At 49.3% G+C, this 19,321-nt stretch overlaps 1 protein-coding gene and 3 non-coding genes across 4 annotated transcripts in view; 2 read left to right on the plus strand and 2 right to left on the minus strand.

Annotated features, from left to right (window-relative positions):
- Positions 1-1,487: 1,487 nt before the first annotated feature.
- Positions 1,488-1,559, minus strand: trnap-ugg (transfer RNA proline (anticodon UGG)). Its single transcript has one exon. It is a non-coding gene; the product is annotated as a tRNA-Pro (tRNA).
- Positions 1,560-1,724: 165 nt separating this feature from the next.
- On the plus strand, positions 1,725-1,798 carry trnai-aau (transfer RNA isoleucine (anticodon AAU)). Its single transcript has one exon. It is a non-coding gene; the product is annotated as a tRNA-Ile (tRNA).
- A 3,599-nt stretch (positions 1,799-5,397) lies between these two features.
- trnai-aau (transfer RNA isoleucine (anticodon AAU)) lies at positions 5,398-5,471 on the plus strand. Its single transcript has one exon. It is a non-coding gene; the product is annotated as a tRNA-Ile (tRNA).
- Positions 5,472-14,223: 8,752 nt separating this feature from the next.
- Positions 14,224-19,321, minus strand: part of hdlbpa (high density lipoprotein binding protein a) — a 34,312-nt gene continuing 29,214 nt past the window's right edge. Inside the window, exons 26-30 of the mRNA XM_063200912.1 lie at positions 19,030-19,173; positions 18,668-18,847; positions 18,072-18,188; positions 17,515-17,652; positions 14,224-16,145 (exon numbers count right to left, since the gene is read on the minus strand). Of these exons, the coding sequence (XP_063056982.1) occupies positions 16,047-16,145; positions 17,515-17,652; positions 18,072-18,188; positions 18,668-18,847; positions 19,030-19,173 (678 nt within the window). The 3' untranslated portion in view covers positions 14,224-16,046. The remainder of the gene's footprint in view (positions 16,146-17,514; positions 17,653-18,071; positions 18,189-18,667; positions 18,848-19,029; positions 19,174-19,321) is intronic.

The raw sequence follows: 19,321 nt of genomic DNA on the forward strand, positions 1-19,321 counted from the left end.
CCACCAATGTAAGGGGCAGTGTAGGTGAGTCATGCTGATGTGATTATTAAACTTGGATTCGGTTGTTTTAGTTTTGTTGGCTGTTTGGACATAAGTAAAATCATCCTGGCAACGTGATGTATCCGCTCTCTCTCTCTCTCTCTCGTGCGCGCGCCCAGCTCCGATAAAACAGCAAACATAGCCTATCCCCAATGCACTCATCTGACCAAGCACCACAGAAGGTTCACTTCTTTGTGTTCAGTGTTTCTCATAGCTTAAGTAGGCTACTGGTACAAGCAAGCCCACCGTTTTTCAGTTGCGTTTCCAGCGACCAACGAGGTGCAGAACATTTTATTCTGCACCGTTCTGTGATGTATGCGTGTCCATGTAGGCTATACCGAGGCTATGCATCTTGTCCGACCTAACATTTTGGTGACACAGACCCCCTCTTGCGATTGTGGCCTGGCGTGGCTAGATGTCCTTCTGTAGGATGGACCGTCTGTCGTCTTTTCAGTGCCTTGTCCGGCGTAAGATTTCATGCAAAAATGCATTAAAATGCATGAAATTGCATCTAAGAAACGCAATTTTTCTTGGGGGAGAACCCCCAAACCCCCCGTCCTAAAATGCCCCCCCCCCCCTTGTTCAAATACGTTCCGCGGTCTATGCATATGATTCTAAATTTCCTGAAAATGTCCAGGTCAAAATTCACATTGTATCATTCTGCTCCGTTATTATTCTGTTGTATTTACTTATTGTACTACTTCTGGTGTATAGGCCTTGAGAGAGATATTTGTTTCTCCTTTTCTGTGGCATTGTCTGATAGGGTTGTGGTACTATACACAGTAGAAAACAGGGAAAACTGGGTTTGCAAAACAACGCCTTATGCAATGACGATATTCAAAGAGCACTGCAGTTGTCTGCACTTAACACTCCGTTTCGAAGGGGAGTTTACCTCGCGCAGCCGCGGCATGACATCTGCATGAGAGAGTTCTGAAAAGGCTACTCACTGGAAGTTAGAAAAACAACAGAGGACTACTTAAATTGTACTACAGAGTTCGCAAAAAGCACGCTAATGAATGAATTAATTTGTATAGAATTTTGACAGAATGGTAAATATTGAGAGGAACTAGTTTGTTTTGCTGCCATTGGTCTATACCAGGACATTGGTCGTGGCATGTCGCTACCGTCCGTATGCAAACCCAGTATCGGGGTTTAGCAATGGAAGATGAATTACCGGTATTTGACTGCTCTGCAACATCTTTCTGCCCAGGGTGAGTGGGGTCGACCTTGTTTCGCTCTTATGGTTTCCAAGTAGGCTTAATGCGTCCTCGGTGCCTTTCTTGTTCCAGAACAGCTGACAAAAGATTGTCACTTTTCTGTTTTTAGTGTGGTCGGTGTCAGTGTTTGGCACAAGCTGATCGTATCTTCCGCGGTGATATAAGTGTGACTGGCTGTTAGTAGCAGCTTGATGCAAATGTGACGCCACTATTCAGAATCTGCAAAAAGCCGGGCTCGTCCGGGATTTGAACCCGGGACCTCTCGCACCCAAAGCGAGAATCATACCCCTAGACCAACGAGCCATGTAAAATGGTGGAGAAGTGTAAGGTTATAACAAAAGTGTTGTGTGAGTGACACGCATGGTTTTGATAAACAAATTCTGACGTACATTTTGCAGACACATTTTAAATATATTAAATATTGCCAATTTCTGAAATCAAACTACAATATCAGCAGCTGCGCAATATGGCCGGTTAGCTCAGTTGGTTAGAGCGTGGTGCTAATAACGCCAAGGTCGCGGGTTCGATCCCCGTACTGGCCAGTTGTTTTCCCATGTGTTGTCACCACAGTGGAATGCTGTAGGGAAAGACTTTGGTCACTGAAAAAACACATAGGCCTACCACTGGCACAGCACTTGGTCAGTGTGACAGACACACATGTTCCCAGGCACACATTAGGCCTACATGACTACACACAGTTTACATCAGATGTGCAGCATATAGGTAGGCTACAGTTTATGACTAAGGGCCCGTCGCTGTCATGCACTCATACACAGTGAGTCCAATAAGTATTTGAGCCCTTGCTGATTTTGCCAGTTTGCCCACTAATAAAGACATGATCAGTCTATACATTTAATGATAATATGTATTCTAACATGGAGAGACAGAATATCAAACAGAAATTCCAGAAAATGACTTTAAAGAATATATTTTAATTGATTTGTGTTTGAGACAAATAAGTATTTGACCCCTCTACAAAGAAGACTAAGTACTTTGTGGCAAAGCCCTAGTTGTCTAGCACAGAGGTCAGAGGTTTTATTTGATGAGAATGTATGTGTGCCCTGTGCATATATTAGAAAGAATTTCTGCCCACTTTTCTCTGCAGATTATCTCTAAAACAATTATGGTTTGTGGCTGTAGCTTGACAAATGGGAGGTGCAGTTCCCTCCATAGAATTACTATATGGTTAATGTTTGGACACTGTCTAGGCCAGGGGTCCCCAACCTTTCAGGGTCTGAGGGCTACCAAGGGCTACCCGAGGGCTACTTTTGTTCAAAATCCTTTACTGATGTCTTGACATCGTTCCAAAATGTTCGTTAAAATAATTAATAAGGAAATATTAAAATAATTAATAAGGAAATATTCTTTATAGGCTATACAGAAATGATCTCATAATTACATTCAGAAAAGCATTAACTGTGACTAAAATATTGTAGTCGTGACTGTTTATTGACATCCTTGGTGGGCACCTCAGAAACTCCTGGAGGGCTACATGGTGCCCACGGGCACCACGTTGGTGATGACTGGTCTAGGCCACTTCATAATCTTAATATGCTTCTTCTTGAGCCACTCCTTTGTTGCTTTGACTATGTTGCATATTATTATCATGTTGGGAGATCCAAAAATGGCCCACCTTCAGTCTAGTGATGGAAGGAAGGACATTGGCACTCAGGATTGCACGTTAAATGTCTCCCTCCATCCATTCATTGATGATGTGAAGTTGCCCTGTGCCTTGGCCAGACAAACACCCTCAGACCATAATGATACCACTTCCATGGATGATGGTGAGGAGGGTGTCCTTGGGATCATAGGCAGCAGTTCTCTTTCTCAAAACACATTGAATTGTGTTAATGCCAAACAGCTTGATTTTGGTTTCATCTGACCACAGTACCTCCTTATCATATCTTAAACCAGTCTGATGTTCGTTGGCAAACCTCAGGTGGGACTGCACAGGTTCCTTCTGAGGCAGGTTTACCATGTGTGCACTACAGGATTTTAATCCTCTGTGGCATTAAGTGCTACCAATAGTTTTCTCAGTGAATTTGGTCCCAGAAGATTTGACATCATTGCCTGGTTCATCCTGTACAGGTCTAGGGTGCTTTCTTTCTGTTCTCATGATTATCGAATCCCTACAAAAAGTCAAATCTTGTATAGAACCCCAGACAGGCTGATGGATGGTCATTTTGTATTCCTTACATTTTGGAAGAAATGCATCATCGGTTGGGTCATTAATACCCAGTCTCTTTCTTGTGGCTTTGTAGCCCATTTCCTCTTTGTTCAGGTCTAAATTCTTGTCCCTGATATCCTTCGAGCGCTCTTTGGTCTTTACCTTGTTGGTAAGGTTGGAGTCTTGTTGATTCACTCATACTATGGACTGATTCTGCTGATTCAATGTGTCAATTCAATTTTGTGCATCTTAGTATGTAGGCTACAGGTGTCTTTAATCAGAGGTTTTTTTAGGAAGGGGAGATATGACAGAATCGTTAGGTGTCCATAGAAATCAACGGTGAAGATTCGTAACGCAAATATGGCGTCTACCCGCACATCTCCCGCCTTTCTGGTAACAAGAGCCAATGTGCCTGCTGAGCTGCGTTGCCTGTGATCTGCGTAGCCAATCATCTGGCTGCATCGGCGCACGCAAAATGATGCGCATGCTCAGTTGTGAAAAGCTGTTGCTCTCGTGCTGTTACGGAACTACTGCGCCTGCGCTCTGTCAAAAAAAACGTGAGAAAAGTGGCTTAAAAAGCTTTATTTTGACTCGTATGACACAACCAAGTAGTCTAGATTGATCAGTTTTTCACGGTGGTTTCAACCATATGGTTTTCACAACCACTGGGTTCCCTCCCGTCCTATACTCAGTTTCCCCATTCATTTTTCCCATTGACTCTCAAATCTGGTCTACATAATCGCGAAATAGCACCCCAAAGGCGGCGACTGTCCCGTCTCGATCTAAACTGACTCTGCTTTAATTCAGATGACAAGTTGATAGGAAGTGCATATCTGGTCTGCGGGACCAGAACTGTTATCAGTTGGCAGGGGATCAAATACTTATTTTGCTCAATGAAAATAGCAATAAAGTAATATATATTCTCTACAGTTATTTTTTGGATTTTCTTTTTGATATTATGTCTCTCGATATTAGAATACAATATTATCATTACATTTATTGACTGATCATGTCTTTGTTGGTAGGCAAACCAACCAAATCAGCAAGGGATCAAATAGTTATTGGACTCACTGTATATATCGCATCTTTCTCCTGGCTTCTCTCTTCTTCTTCAGTGGTCTTCCTCTTCCCTCCCACTGGCTGCAGGCAGGGCCATATCACAGGACAGTGGGGCCAGCGCCCAGGGCCCCCCTAATAGCGCCGCTATAATCCGGCCAAAAAACAGCCTTTCCACTATTTAGGCCTACATGATGGTGTATGTGTATTTGATAGCGCTTGTGCGTTCCAGTGTGTTTCACTGTCCTCCAGTGCACAGGCCTCCATGTGCATGTTATCATCTATAAATACAAATGTTATTTTATCAATAAAAGTGACAGTACACTCTAAAATGGTTGGGTTTAATGGAATTATATGCTTTTAACTGTAGCCTACTCAGTGTTTCTAAAATGGTATACTCTCACAAAAGTTTATTTTAAAAAATGTGGCCTTCATGGCTCTCTCCACCAAAAAGGTTCCTGACCCCTGATCTATTATGAGCGGGCCTAGGCATCGCCAGCCGGTTGACAAGTGTATTTTGAATGACGACCTGAAAACAGTCGTTCACGACGAAGTGTAAGCTACTGTTATGTTAGATATTTCCCGACCTTCGCTTTGTCTGGCCTCGTTGACAATGGTATTTTGATAGGCTGCAGTAGGCTAACTCACCTGTTTTAGATGTAGAAGTGGAGGATTTGGCTGCTCGAGGTGGAGAGGTACTGGAATGTTTGCCTTGGAACGTCTCGCCAACGCCTCACGGGTAACGGAGTTTAGTGTGTTCGGAACGTTCATGTGACGTGCAGCGCACATTTGTTGACATCGTGGCCGGTATCTAAGTTTTCTAGATAGTATCTAGAAAACTTTTACCATATTTAATCATGTTGAGCAATTGCGTCCTCTCGCGATGTTTAAAAAACGCGCAATTGCCCTCTCCAATATGGCCGGTTAGCTCAGTTGGTTAGAGCGTGGTGCTAATAACGCCAAGGTCGCGGGTTCGATCCCCGTACTGGCCAACTGTTTTCTTGTGTTTTGGTCACACCAACGTTCTTCACGTAAGGGTGTCAAGATGCCGAGTGGATGGGAGTACAGTAGAACTAGGCACAAAATAGCGAGCCTGGTTTTACCAGACCACATGGTCTGTCCTGTCAGGCTACAAAATACCTGCATTGTACTGCAGTTTCAAAGCTCCAGTTTTGTCTTTAGGAGTAAAAGCACTTTTTTTCACACCAATCTGTTCAGCATTGCACAGTATTGCCTACATGTGAAATTGAAAGCTTCATTTTTCATTCCCCTCCCCCTAAATAAATCATTTAATATCAGCGTACCCACACCCTACGTTCCACTAACATCCCTCCTCTTGGGGATTCAGTGGCGGCTGGTAGTCTGTCAAACAGGGGAGGCTGTTCAATTACAATATGTCCAAAACGCAAAAATAAAGGTGGGGGGGGAATTTTGACACACATCTTACATTGGTCCTGAGCCACATATGGCCTCACACACTAAAGGACTCTTGTTGAAACAAATTTGTTAATCATTAATCATTATCCCCCTTGTAGCCTATTCATAGGGAAATGTTTTTATTATTATTATTATTATTATTATTATCATTAGGCCTACCTCCGCCACATAATGATGTGATTTAGTTTGCCTTCGTTGTCTTTGTTCATCACTGGGTGCACGGCTTAATTTACCACTAGAGGTCGCAAAATCTTTAATTATTTACCAGACATTGCCAACACAGTAGGAAACAAGGACTCGCCACTCACGGGACTTGGCAGTTAACCAGTTGATAAGACACCACGAAAGCTCAAAAGAAACGGTTGTTCTTCCCTACCTTTTTCACCAATTCAATATTAGGCAGTGCTCTGCTCTGCTCCTTGATATTCATTTTCTCCTCATAAGGACGACTGGAATTCGCCAGAATTTAATCCACAATGCTTGGCATTTTGCATAGCTCTAGCGACCAAGGGACACAGCTGTCAAGTATGTGGAGGACAGAATGGTGGCGCGGGACTGTTGTGGAACTGTTGGGTGCTTTTAAGTGTTCTTATGAGTTCTGATGAGTCAGTTGGAAAATGCCGGGCTGTAGATAAGCTGCAGGTTTATGGCTCGGTGTATGTGTTACTGTCTTGTTGATTAAACCCAAAGAAACGGTACCTTTGACTCGGTATTTCTTTGGATAACGTTACACTGGTGTCAGAAGTTAAAATAACAGGAAAACAACGAAGGTAGGCTACAGTTCCCTGACATATAACGCTAAGAGCATCATCCCTCGATCCCTGCGTTTTGTTGTTTTGTTTAGCTAGCTGTACAGTTAGGTTAGGCTACCGCAGAGTTCAGAAGATGTTTTCGAAACCGAATATGTCTACGAAAGTGGAGGACACGTCGGAAGGTGGGGAGGAATTTACCTTCGGACATTTAAGGGAGCAGTGGCGGTTGGGGGATGAGGTTAACAGACTCCGGGAAACGGTAGAGAGGATGGCGGCTGAGGCAGGCTTCGGCAACTCGTCTTCATCGCGAGCCAAAGCGAATACAACGGTTGCCGTGGAGACCGAGTCCCCTTCCTGCCTTCCTGCAGCTGACCAGAATGTAAACAAAGATGGCGGCGCCCTTAACATCGCGGCGACTGCAGCTCAGCTGAAGACACCGAAATATGCAGGTACATCGGAGTGGGAGGCTTTCCATGCACAATTTGAACTATTAGCGCGGGCTAGGGGATGGACTAAACAAGAACAAGCCCTCCATTTAGCCCTGTGTCTCGTAGGTGATGCCTTACAATGCCTGCTTCTGCTTAGTCCAGAGGATAGGCAAGATTATGACGCTCTGGTTGGGGCGCTAAACAGACGTTTTGGACAGTGTATACAGCCTGGCCTGATTAAAAACGAACTCAGCAACCGGTCCCGACGACCAGGGGAGCCCCTGCGGATCTTAGCTAATGACATTGAGAGCCTCACACGGCGGGCATACTGTCACATGCCCCCGGAGGTGCAGAGTGAGCTGGCGCGGGACCAGTTCATCAGGGCCCTATCCCCCACTGAGCTACGTGTACAGGTACAACTGGAACACCCACGTTCTCTGCAGGGTGCCCTGGAGCTGGCAGTGGAGAGGGAGATTGTGTGGGGCGTGTCCGGAGAGGGCAGGCGCTGTGAAGCCAACCCTACAGCCAGGGCCGCGACGGGGGTCGACATGGCACCAGACAGGCCAGCGTGGGCAGCTGAGGTCACAGAGCTGCTACGGGCCGTGTCGTTGCAGACGGCACGGAATACTCGCACAGGGCCTAAGGTGTGCTGGGGGTGTGGCCAGCCGGGCCACCTCCTCCGGCAGTGCCCCAAAGCACTGCATTTCCCGGGAAACGGCGTGGGGTCCGTATAGGGGAGGCTGTGCGGACCCCAAACCCAGCCCCCGCCCCCGCCCCATTCCCCTTTTCCTCCCCCTCCCCCTCCCCCTCCCCTTCCGTGCCAGCAGGAGGAGCCCGACAACGCCGCAGGGGAGGCTTTGCCTCACCTCCCCCTGAAGTAGATGACAACGTGCCACAACCCTGCACCTCTTCTCCCTTGCCTGCAGGAGGGGCCCGACAACGCCGCCGGGGAGGCTTTGCCTCACCTCCCCCCGAAGCAGATGACAACGCTCCACCACCCTCCACCTCTTCTCCCTCGTCTACAGGAGGGGCCCGACAACGCCGCAGGGGAGGCCGCGCCTCGCCTCCCCCTGAAGCAGATGACAACGCTCTGCCAGCCTTCACCTCCTCTTCCTCGTCTACAGGAGGGGCCCGACAGCGCCGCAGGGGAGGCCGCGCCTCGCCTCCCCCTGAAGCAGATGACAACGCTCTGCCAGCCTTCACCTCCTCTTCCTCGTCTACAGGAGGGGCCCGACAGCGCCGCAGGGGAGGCCGCGCCTCGCCTCCCCCTGAAGCAGATGACAACGCTCTGCCAGCCTTCACCTCCTCTTCCTCGTCTACAGGAGGGGCCCGACAGCGCCGCAGGGGAGGCCGCTCCTCGCCTCCCCCTGAAGCAGATGACAACGCTCTGCCAGCCTTCACCTCCTCTTCCTCGTCTACAGGAGGGGCCCGACAGCGCCGCAGGGGAGGCCGCGCCTCGCCTCCCCCTGAAGCAGATGACAACGCTCTGCCAGCCTTCACCTCCTCTTCCTCACCGCCGACAGCAGAGGACAACCTCCCCCCAAAGGCAGTGGTGGTGGTGGGACGTACCTGCGTGGGTGATTTTTGCCACATCCCAGTGACTGTGGAGGGGGTCCCCTGCACTGCTCTCGTAGACACTGGATCTACCGTGACCCTGGTAAGGCCTGATGTGGTGCCCGACTTCACCCCGCTAGAGCCCACCACGGTGCAGCTGCGCACAGTCACGGGTGGACTAGCACCAATGAAAGGCCGGGGTATGTTGACTCTGTCCGTGGGGGGGAGGGTCATTCGTCACCCCGTGTGGGTGGCGAGTGTACAGGACCCTTGCATACTGGGGCTGGACTTCCTGAAGGCTACCGGCTGCCAGCTAGACCTGGGTGGGGGCACGCTGAGTCTCCAAGGTGGGCCGGCCATCCACTTGGCAGCAGTGGCGCCTTCAGCATCGGTGACCGTGGCCCTACCCAACAGCGAGGTTGCCACTCCCACGAGTTGGGTCAGTGCTGCCCACCAGCCCCTGCAGACCTCAATGACGCTGTCCCAGTTCTGCGGCCCAACCCCCAACCCCGCTCTGCCCAGCCCTTCAGTCACATTGGCCCCAGCACAGCAAATGACAATGCCCCGTAAGAGCCAGGACCCAACCATACTCCAGGTCCAGCGCCCTCGGTCGGAGGAGGGGAGTGTCGTCTCTGCTGTGCGGGACATCTGGCGAGAGAACTGTGCCGACCTGGACCCCCAGCAGAGCGAAGAGCTGTGGCAGCTACTGCTGGAGTTCAAGGACATCTTTGCGCTTGGCGAGGAGGATGTTGGTCGCACACACTTAGTGCAGCATGACATCAACACAGGGGACAGCCCACCCATCAGACAACGTCCTCGACGCCTCTCACTAGTGCGGCAGGAGGCGGCTGATCGAGAGCTGTCTGAGATGCTGCGAGCAGACATCGTGGAGCCGTCGGACAGCCCGTGGGCCTCCCCTGTGGTCATGGTCCCGAAGAAGAACGGACGGTGGAGGTTCTGCGTAGACTACAGGCGGGTCAACGCAGTCACCAGGAAGGACGCCTACCCCCTGCCCCGAGTGGACGAGACCCTGGACCAGGTGGCTGGCTCAAGCTGGTTCTCATCCCTAGACCTGAGATCCGGTTACTGGCAAGTCCCCCTCTCCCCCTCTGCTAGGCCAAAAAGTGCATTCATTACTGCCCATGGACTCTGGCAGTTTAAAGTCCTCCCTTTTGGCCTCTGCAACTCACCAGCAACATTCGAGAGGCTCATGGATAGGGTGCTGTCCGGGGTCCCACGGAGCGAGTGCGTGGTGTACCTGGATGACATCTTGTCCCATGGCCCCACCTTCCAGAGCTCCCTCCACTCACTACGGCATGTCCTGCAGCGGGTGGCAGCCGCTGGCCTCAAGCTCCACCCTGACAAGTGTCGGTTCATGCGGCGAGAGGTGATATTCTTGGGACATCAGCTGGGCGGGGAGGGAATTGGAACCATGGAAGAGAAGGTACAGGCAGTGACAGACTGGCCCACACCCACAGACCAACACCAGCTGAAAAGCTTCCTGGGCCTTGCCTCCTACTACAGGAAGTTTGTGAGAGGCTTCTCCTGTGTAGCTGCGCCTCTATTCAAACTGCTGCGCCAAGGGCAAGAGTTCGAGTGGAGCGGGGAGTGTCAGGCAGCATTTACATCTCTGCAGAAAGCACTAGTGGAAGCCCCTGTCTTAGCCCCTGCTGACCCCTCCCTCCCTTTCATTTTGGACTGTGACGCAAGCGGCCAGGGCGTGGGTGGAGTGCTCGCCCAGGTGGGCCCAGAGGGTGAGAAAGTGGTGGCGTACTACAGCAGGACATTTAACAAGCACGAACGCAGGTACTGCGTCACACGCAGAGAACTCTTGGCTGTAGTGCTCTCCCTCCGCCACTTCAAGTACTACCTCTGTGGGCTTCCATTCACAGTTCGGACAGATCACTCCGCCCTCCAGTGGCTCATGTCCTTTAAAGAGCCAGAGGGGCAGGTGGCACGCTGGATAGAGGAGCTGCAGGCTTACGACTTCCGGGTGGTGCATCGGGCAGGGGCCAGCCACGGCAACGCTGACGGCCTCTCCCGACGGCCCTGTGCGAAGGACGGATGTCGCCACTGCGAGCGGAAGGAGAAGCGGGACCGAGAGCTGCAGGCACAGGAGGACGCCTTTGTCAACCAGGCGGAAGTGGTGGTGTGCCACGAACTGGTCCAGTGCTCACCCTCACACTGGAGACAACAACAACAGGCAGACCCAGACATACAGCCCGCAATGCGGTGGGTGGAGGAGCAGAGGCGCCCACCGTGGGAGGAAGTAGCACCACTATCAAAAGCAGCAAAAGGCCTGTGGGGGAAGTTCGACGCCCTGCGCCTGGTGAGTGGAGTGCTGTACCGGGCCTGGAAAGACCCAGCGACAGGTGAGCTGAAATGGCAGGTGGTGGTCCCCAAAACAGAGACAAAGCGCGTGCTGCAAGCGATGCATGGGGCGACAGGGTCGGGCCACTTCGGTGTCAAGAAGACATTCGAGAGGCTTAGGCAGAGCTTCCACTGGGGCCAGTCTAGGAGGGACGTGGCGGACTTCTGCAGGCGGTGTGACGGCTGCACAGCCAAGAAAGGCCCTCCCGACCGTTCTCATGCACCCCTCCAGCAGTTCCCAGTAGGCGCACCCATGGAGAGAGTGGCAGTAGACATTGTTGGCCCCCTCCCACTCACCGATAGCGGCAACAGATATGTCCTCACGGCCATGGACTACTTTACAAAATGGCCGGAGGCGTACGCCCTCCCTGACCAGGGAGCAGAGACTGTGGCTGACGCCCTGCTCGAGGGGATGGTCTGCCGCTTCGGTACACCAGAGCGTCTTCACAGCGACCAGGGACGCAACTTTGAGTCGCAGGTGTTTGCTGCCTTGTGTAGCAAGCTAGGCATCACCAAAACACGCACCACACCCCTGCACCCACAGAGTGATGGCCTAGTAGAGCGGTTTAACCGCACACTCATCGAGCAGCTAGCCATCATCACCTCCAAACACCAGAGAGACTGGGATAAACACCTTCCCCTTGTCCTGATGGCCTGTCGCTCCGCGGTGCAGGAGTCCACCAACTGCACCCCCGCCCTCCTGATGCTGGGAAGGGAAATCAGCACCCCAGCAACGATGGCCTTTGGGCTCCCACCCGACACCCCAGCATTTCCCCCGGGACCCGAATATGCCAGGAGGTTACAAGACCGCATAGAGACAGCGCACGCCTTTGCACGCGATCACCTGCGGAGCGCAGGGGTGCGGCAGAGGAGAAACTACGATCTGCATCACAGGGGCCGAGAGCTGGAGGTAGGTGAGCTGGTCTGGCTCTACAGCCCGCAGCGAAAGAAGGGACGTTGTCCTAAGCTGGACAGCGAATGGGTGGGCCCCTGTCGAGTGCTGGAGCGACTTGGGGAGGTGGTGTACCGTATTCAGCGACCCCCTAGAGGTAAACGGGTAGCGGTCCACCGGGATAGGCTTGCTCCTTATCGGGGTGAGGCTACACCGTCATTCCCACCTGGTCGCCGACAGACCCCTTCTGCCACACCCACCCTAAATCCCCCCTCCTTCCCCCCCACACAACACTCCCCCACACGCACCATGACCCCACGACCACTAGCCACACCTGATTACGCAGACATGCAGGCAGACACCCCCACACACAGTCCCCCCTTCCCCTCCCTCACACAGGACACACCCACACAGTTCAATGCAACCCAGCCATCACCCAGGGGTAATGACAGAGACATATGTGGGTACCCACCCGCACATACCCCCCAGACACCCCTCAATCTTTCCTCCCCTGGTGCAGGGGGAAACGCACCCCCGGTCTCCCGGACTAGGCCACGGAGGCGGAGGAGACCGCCTGCTCGCTTGAGGGACTTTGTGCGGTATTAAGTTGTGGACTACTAAGCTCAGGCATTTTTAATGTTCTGATGTTATGTGTTTAAATTGTTGTTCCCTCGGGGCGAGGAACTTTGACAGGTGGGGATAATGTAGCGACCAAGAGACACAGCTGTCAAGTATGTGGAGGACAGAATGGTTGCGCGGGACTGTTGTGGAACTGTTGGGTGCTTTAAAGTGTTCTTATGAGTTCTTATGAGTCAGTTGGAAAATGCCGGGCTGTAGACAAGTCGCAAGTGTATGTGCTCGGTGTAAGTGTTACTGTCTTGTTGATTAAACCCAAAGAAACGGTACCTTTGACTCGGTATTTCTTAGGGTAACGCTACAATATTCATTTTCTCCTCATAAGGACGACTGGAATTCGCCAGAATTTAATCCACAATGCTTGGCATTTTGCATAGCTCTAGCTTTCTTGCAAGCTAGCCCTAACGAAAAGTAGGCAACTTCAACTTTTGAATTGGGAGATTAAAAAGGATAAGGACATGCCACTATTAAGACTTTATTCGCAACACTAGTGTCACTAGGTTTACAAGAATATGTACACAAAACTGGAGTACACCGCAATGAATAGCTTCCCCACTGGTTACCACGACGAAACTTCTCAGTCAAATTAATAACATATCCGCATTTCGAAATGAAATCAACTACTGTAGCCTACTGACACGGGGTTCACCCAATCACAAGTCGGAGCTCCAGTCTCCGGTCCCTCCCCCCTCCTCTCTCTTCTCCATTCACTCCCAGTGAGGCTCAGTCTCAAAATCAAAAAAATTTCACGGCAATAGCCAATGACCGTTTAGCATTTTGCCATTGAAAAATCGTACAATCCCACATGCCATTGAAGTCCATTGAGACTCGACTCGCTTGCGTTGTCATGAGCGGAAAAAAAACTCGTGCGAGCCTCGGGATCTTATAACAGATTGGTTTCATCTCTAAGTTGAGCACATGCATTTTCTATGGAGCTGGGTCTGAAATAGCAATGTTATTAAGTTGTGTAAAGCATTAGTTTACATACTATTCTCCGTGATTTTGGACAGGAGGCGGCGCCTCCCTTGTACTCAAAGAGGAATCGCCTCTTGGGGATTCCCAATCTACGTTAGATTCATCGTTCATTCGATAGCTTTAAATATTTGTTGATCTGTCAGAAAAGATGCTGATGACTTCCTGGAACTGGCACATTTTGAGGAGATTTGTTAGTTTAAATGGCCATGTCAACGGTTTTTTCCTGCAGTCAAAGACATGCCTAAAGTAGCCAGGCCTTTGATATGTGAAAATGATCGATGAATGCTTGCTGAAAGATACTAACATGATGCTGTGCCTGCCATTATGGTGCTGTGTATTTCCTGCAAGGTGTCATGGATCAGGTTCAATGAAACTTATAATTGTTTGTCTTGTTCAAAAGGTAGAGTAGGCCCATGTAGTAAACTAATATTTACTACAGTAAGTTTCGCAGCCAAAATGTCTAGGCCTACTGGAAATTCCAAATGGCAGACATGGAGAAGGTCCCCCTTTTGATGAAGACTCCCCAGTAATAAGGAATACTCACAATTTGATGGTGGTGGTAAGTATTTGTGGAAAAAGTTCACATTTGTGAATGTGGAGCATGAATTCTAGAAATGAACTACTTAAAGTATTTTCAAAGGCGGCTTAAAGGTAGAGTAGGCCTATGTAATGTAAAGGAAAAACACATTGACAAAGAAAAGGCTTTTCAGTTTTCAATTTTTATTGACTTTTTTTTTGGACAATTTCATTCCAGTGTTATCCATGATAGTCTCCTTGTTTCTCTGGTGTTTTTGCATAATTCTCATCATTAAGTAAGGCTATTGAGGAGGGACGCTGCTATGGTAACCTGTGCATAGCAACTGGAAGACAACAAAAGGGGCGGGGCACGGGGGACACTGGGACACTGACCCGCTAGCGACGGACGATGGGACACGAGAGGACACGGGAATAGCACGGTAACTTATTAGGGGAGTTCATTGGCACTAAATGGTTTTGCTTTGTGTTTTTTTTCCTCCACAAGTTTCTCTTTTTTCTTTTGTCTCTCCGCCAACATGATTCAGCAATGTAAATATAAAAGTATAGAAGGAGAGAACACCTCTGGAGAGAGTAGTGTGGGGTACCAGGGGGGACTAGTGTGGGTAGAGGGGGGGGGGGGGGGGGGTAAAGATGCCCTGCGGAGAAGGGGTAAAGGGGCCTAGTGTCTGGGGCAGGCAGGGTCTACTGATGGCCCTCTGTTGGTCTCCAAAGCATCTGGCAGTTTCAACACGTAGCACACTGTAGTGAACAACCGTTCTGGTAGAAAGTTTGAGTTCGATCCCCCCTCACCTGCATGAAAATGCTCACGAGCAAAAAGGACTACAACAGCACCGGCACATACATACACACACGCACACAAAGGAGTACTAGAGGGGGAGGACCACAGAAATGAATGTAACATCAAACACACACTCAAACACACACACCTAAACACACACACACACACACAGGGAATGCGAGGACAAGAGGGGATGAGCAGGAATAAGTGTGATCAACGTAAAGGCAGCCATCTCATAGTGGGGGCCATCTTAGCGTTTGACCAGGAGGTGCATGTCTGTCTGTCTTCCAATAGAGGTAATATAGGTGGTCTTCTCCAACAGACACACACTCACCACACAAGGCAACTAAGAACACAGCAGCTTCACTTAGTCAGCCCAACAGCCCCTTCTCACACTCTCCAAACACGCCCACACAGCTAGCTTGCTGACTAACACAGTTAGCAAAGGCCAACATGTTCAGCCCTCTCGCAAGCCAACTGGCCAACACACTCGCACGCACACGTACGACTGAGGCCCAAAACCGTATGCAGGATTCAACGCCTGCTGCAGTGGCCCATCTTCTTATAGTTTGTTTATTTTTTAAATTTCATTTCATGCTAGCTTGTGATTCCTTCCTGAAATGTGCAGAGCCGAGGTAAAGAAAGAAGCGTCGTGGGGGAGGTTACCTGCCCACAAGTAGATAGAGCAGGTAGTATGTGGAACAGGTAGAGTAAGAGTAGAGAGGTGCACACCTGAAGCATGAACCAATCACCATGGAGTCACAGGAGGCATTCTGTCCACACCTAGTTTTGGGCCGCCCATCCCCCTCCTTCCTCACATTACTGCATCATACATATATAACCACTGAGAGTGTTACTGCATCACCACACACACACACACACACACACACACACACACACACACACACACACACACACACACACACGCACACGCACACTACACTGAGTGTTGGGTTGTAAAGGCGCAGACGGACACTCGGCCCGTCAAACCGGAGTTTGTTTGTTTACAGCATCTTCCAATGGGATGGGTCGGGTAGGGCTGTTGGGATTTGGGGGAGGAAGAGAGTCAGTGTCTGGGATCGATCAGTCTTCATCAGAGCGAGGGGGAGAGGTAGGGGAGTTTGGGTTTTAGAGGGTGGGGTGGAGGGGGGTTATGGGGATGTCATCGAGAGAAGTTTGAAAAGCCGGTCCGTGGTCGTTTAAGGTGTTCAGAAGCGCTTGGGGCCCCAGGGGGAGGGCTTTGGGGGGCCAGCGGCCGGGGCCGCCCCGAAACTGGGGAAGTCCTCCGAGCTGCTCATGTCAGGGGCCTGCGGAGAGACGAGAGAAGAGAGAAAACATTAGACATTGCACATGAAAGATTTCTTCTTATGATCACAACTGAAACATTCCCATTACACATTTGTGATAACATCATGGTGTTGGGTGGGAGGTGTTGACAGACTTATGAAAAGGTAATGAGCAGTCATGGGTAAGCGGTTAGGGCGGTACTCTCCCTCATCCTCCTCCATAACTGGGGTACCCTGAGCATGGTACCATCCCTCTGCACTGCTCCCTTGGGGCGCCATTAGGGGCCGCCCCTTTGCACGGGTGAGGCATAAAATGCAATTTTGTTGTGTGCTGTGGAGTGTTGTCACAATGACAATGGGAGTTGGAGTTTCCCAGATTGGGCTTTCACTAAAGGAGGCAATTTGGGGTAAGTTGTTCAAAAACAAAGGTTGAGAAACGCTGAACTAACGAGTCAGCCTGATTTACAGTTTTTTTTCAATCACTACCAAGCTTTTGTCCAGTCCTCAGCAACATTTGCAAAACTCTTAATACAGTTGACACAACAAGGGCTTTCCATGGCTATACATCAGTTGACACAATAGAAAGTGAAAATGTAAAATTGTCTCTCAAAATCAGACTGAAAATGAACATGCTTTTCTAACAGCTGGTAGCGCCCTAGGCAACCACCTTGTCTGCCTACCTAGCGCCAGCCCAGAGTAATTTTGTGCTTTAATTTGTATTTGTTTCCATGATATTTTGTTCACTACAAGTGATATTGCAAAACTATTTATGTTGCATCATACTGTAAACAGTATTTCTACTGCTCCTCCTGTAGTCAACAGCAAAAAAAAGCGTCCTACTGTTGTCAACACAATACTGTTACCTACTGTACTGTAAAGGAAATAGTGCAAACAGTGAATTGCATGATTTGCATGCAAATAGGCTACCAGTAAACATAAAACTTAAAACATAAAAATGCAGCTTCTGTAATGTCGACAATAGCCAGAGTTTTGAAATCTTGTGTACTTTGACTCCATACACCTTGTGAAATGACCAGCGTTATTTTTTGAAAGATATATTTCATTTTGAGCATGAGCTCTAATGTTTTGGTGAAGTTAGTATTAAAGAAAATGATATGATCCATTTTGAAATGAATACTTGGTGTATATTTAACAGTATGTTTTTGAGAAGAAAATTAACCATTTGGCCAATTGTGTTTGGATACGTTTTCTAAACTCTTAACACAGACTACCACCTACCAAAGTATGGGTAAGCACTTGTCAGCAGTGGAAAAAACTGTAAAAGGGGACCTTAGTAGTTTATCTTCATGGAGACCATTCCAGTAGTGCAGCAATTTAAAGGAGTTCATCAAGCTGAATGAGTGTGAGCTGGTTTGTGTAGCGTTCTCACCTTCTCGCTGGCGCTGGCCCAGGGAGCCTCCCGCACCACAAAGCCCTTGGAGGGTCCGCGAGACTCCTCAGCAGCTCCTCCTGAGCTGGGCGGCTTCATGTAGGCCATACGCGACTCGTTCTCCACCACATCAGCCATCTGCAACAAAGATATTAAACATCAGCCATCTGCAACACCAGCCATTTAGGCAGCACAATACCAAACATCTAGTCTACAGTACACGCAGGGAAGGTAAAATGCAGTGAGAGCAGGTGCAGTGCAAGCGCAGATGTGATGTGCAGGTGCTGTTGAGGTGATGAGGTGTGGAGCAAGTACATGTTCTTCCTCCAGGTTGAGAAGGTGTGGATGTAAAGTGAGGTAAGAAGGTACAGCGAGTTGCAGTAGAGTATATACGGTGTAGTGTGCAGGTGAGGGTGTCAGGTGCGGAGCGTACATATTCTTCCTCCAGGTTGAGAAGGTGTGGATGTAAAGTGAGGTAAGATGGTACAGTGAGTTGCAGTAGTGAGTGTACGTATAAAGTGTGGTGTGCAGGTGAGGGTGTCAGGTGCGGAGCGTACATATTCTTCCTCCAGGTTGAGCAGATGGTCGATGGCCTCGTCCACCATCTCTGGACGTCCCGTCACCGTCACCTGGTTGGGGTCCGCAGCACCACTCTGGGGGAACCTCAGGTCCACCTGAAGACACAAACACCACAAACATGAGTCACGTTGCCGTGCAAGAGGACAGCAAAATAATGACATCGTATTGGGCATGTATGCACAAACTGCATAAAGAATAAGTGTTCGTCCTTGACAGAAAATACACCATTTTAAAATTCCATAATTCCATTTTAAAATCCCACTAATACAGTTAAGCAAAATAGTTATTGCAATGCAAACCAACCCTTTTGTTGGGTGGCAGCATTAAATACAAATCTGTGACACTTTTTACAGTCTTTGCGTTGTGTTTACCTTGGAATTGTCTATGAACTTTCTTCTCTAGTCCTTTACCATGAATCTCACTAAGGTATTCATGACGAGGACTGTTGTGAATAACCAATGTGTTGTAACTGCCGTCAGTGCATTACCTTGAACCCGTCTATGACATTTCCTCTTTAAGTGGTTAAGAACTAGACTAGGACAACGGCAAGATCAGTCATCCTTTAACTGGTTACCTTAAACTCGTCCATGATCTTGCGGATGCCCTTGCCGCGACCCCCGATGATGCGAGCATGTACGCGAGCGTCGAGGGTGATATCCTCACTGATCATCTCCTCCAGATCGTCCACGATGGCCTGGATCGCGTCCCGAGCTGCCACTGCGTTCGCTTCGTAGCCCGAGATGTTGATCTGGTCCTGATGGTGACAATGTAACACAAAGAACTTTTTCATTCCAATTTCCAAGTTGCTGAACTTCAACGGTCAACTGCATGCCACCTGGATATCCTTAATGCCCATTAATAATATCAAACTCAACCCTGCTTCATACCTTTGGTTCCTTAATGCCTGTTAATAATATTAAACATATCCCTTCATACCTGGTTCTCATCGTTCTTGTCGGGAAACTGGATGTTGACGTCATGCTCGGTGCGGATCTGTGTGATGACGGCCCCCTTGCGGCCGATGATCTTGGGATGATACTTGGGGTCCACAGTGATGGTCAGCTTGAAGCTCCTCAGGGCCTACACAAGGCAAACACACACTTCATGCAACATTCCTAACAACTGTATTTTTATGAACTTGAAACTTGACTATAGTAGTTTTACTGGTGTGCTCACACAACAACACAAACAAAAGACACAAAACTGGGGAGGGGGTATGAAAGAAAAA

Source organism: Engraulis encrasicolus, chromosome 6 (genome assembly GCF_034702125.1).
Source record: "Engraulis encrasicolus isolate BLACKSEA-1 chromosome 6, IST_EnEncr_1.0, whole genome shotgun sequence".
Taxonomy (NCBI): Eukaryota; Metazoa; Chordata; class Actinopteri; order Clupeiformes; family Engraulidae; genus Engraulis; species Engraulis encrasicolus.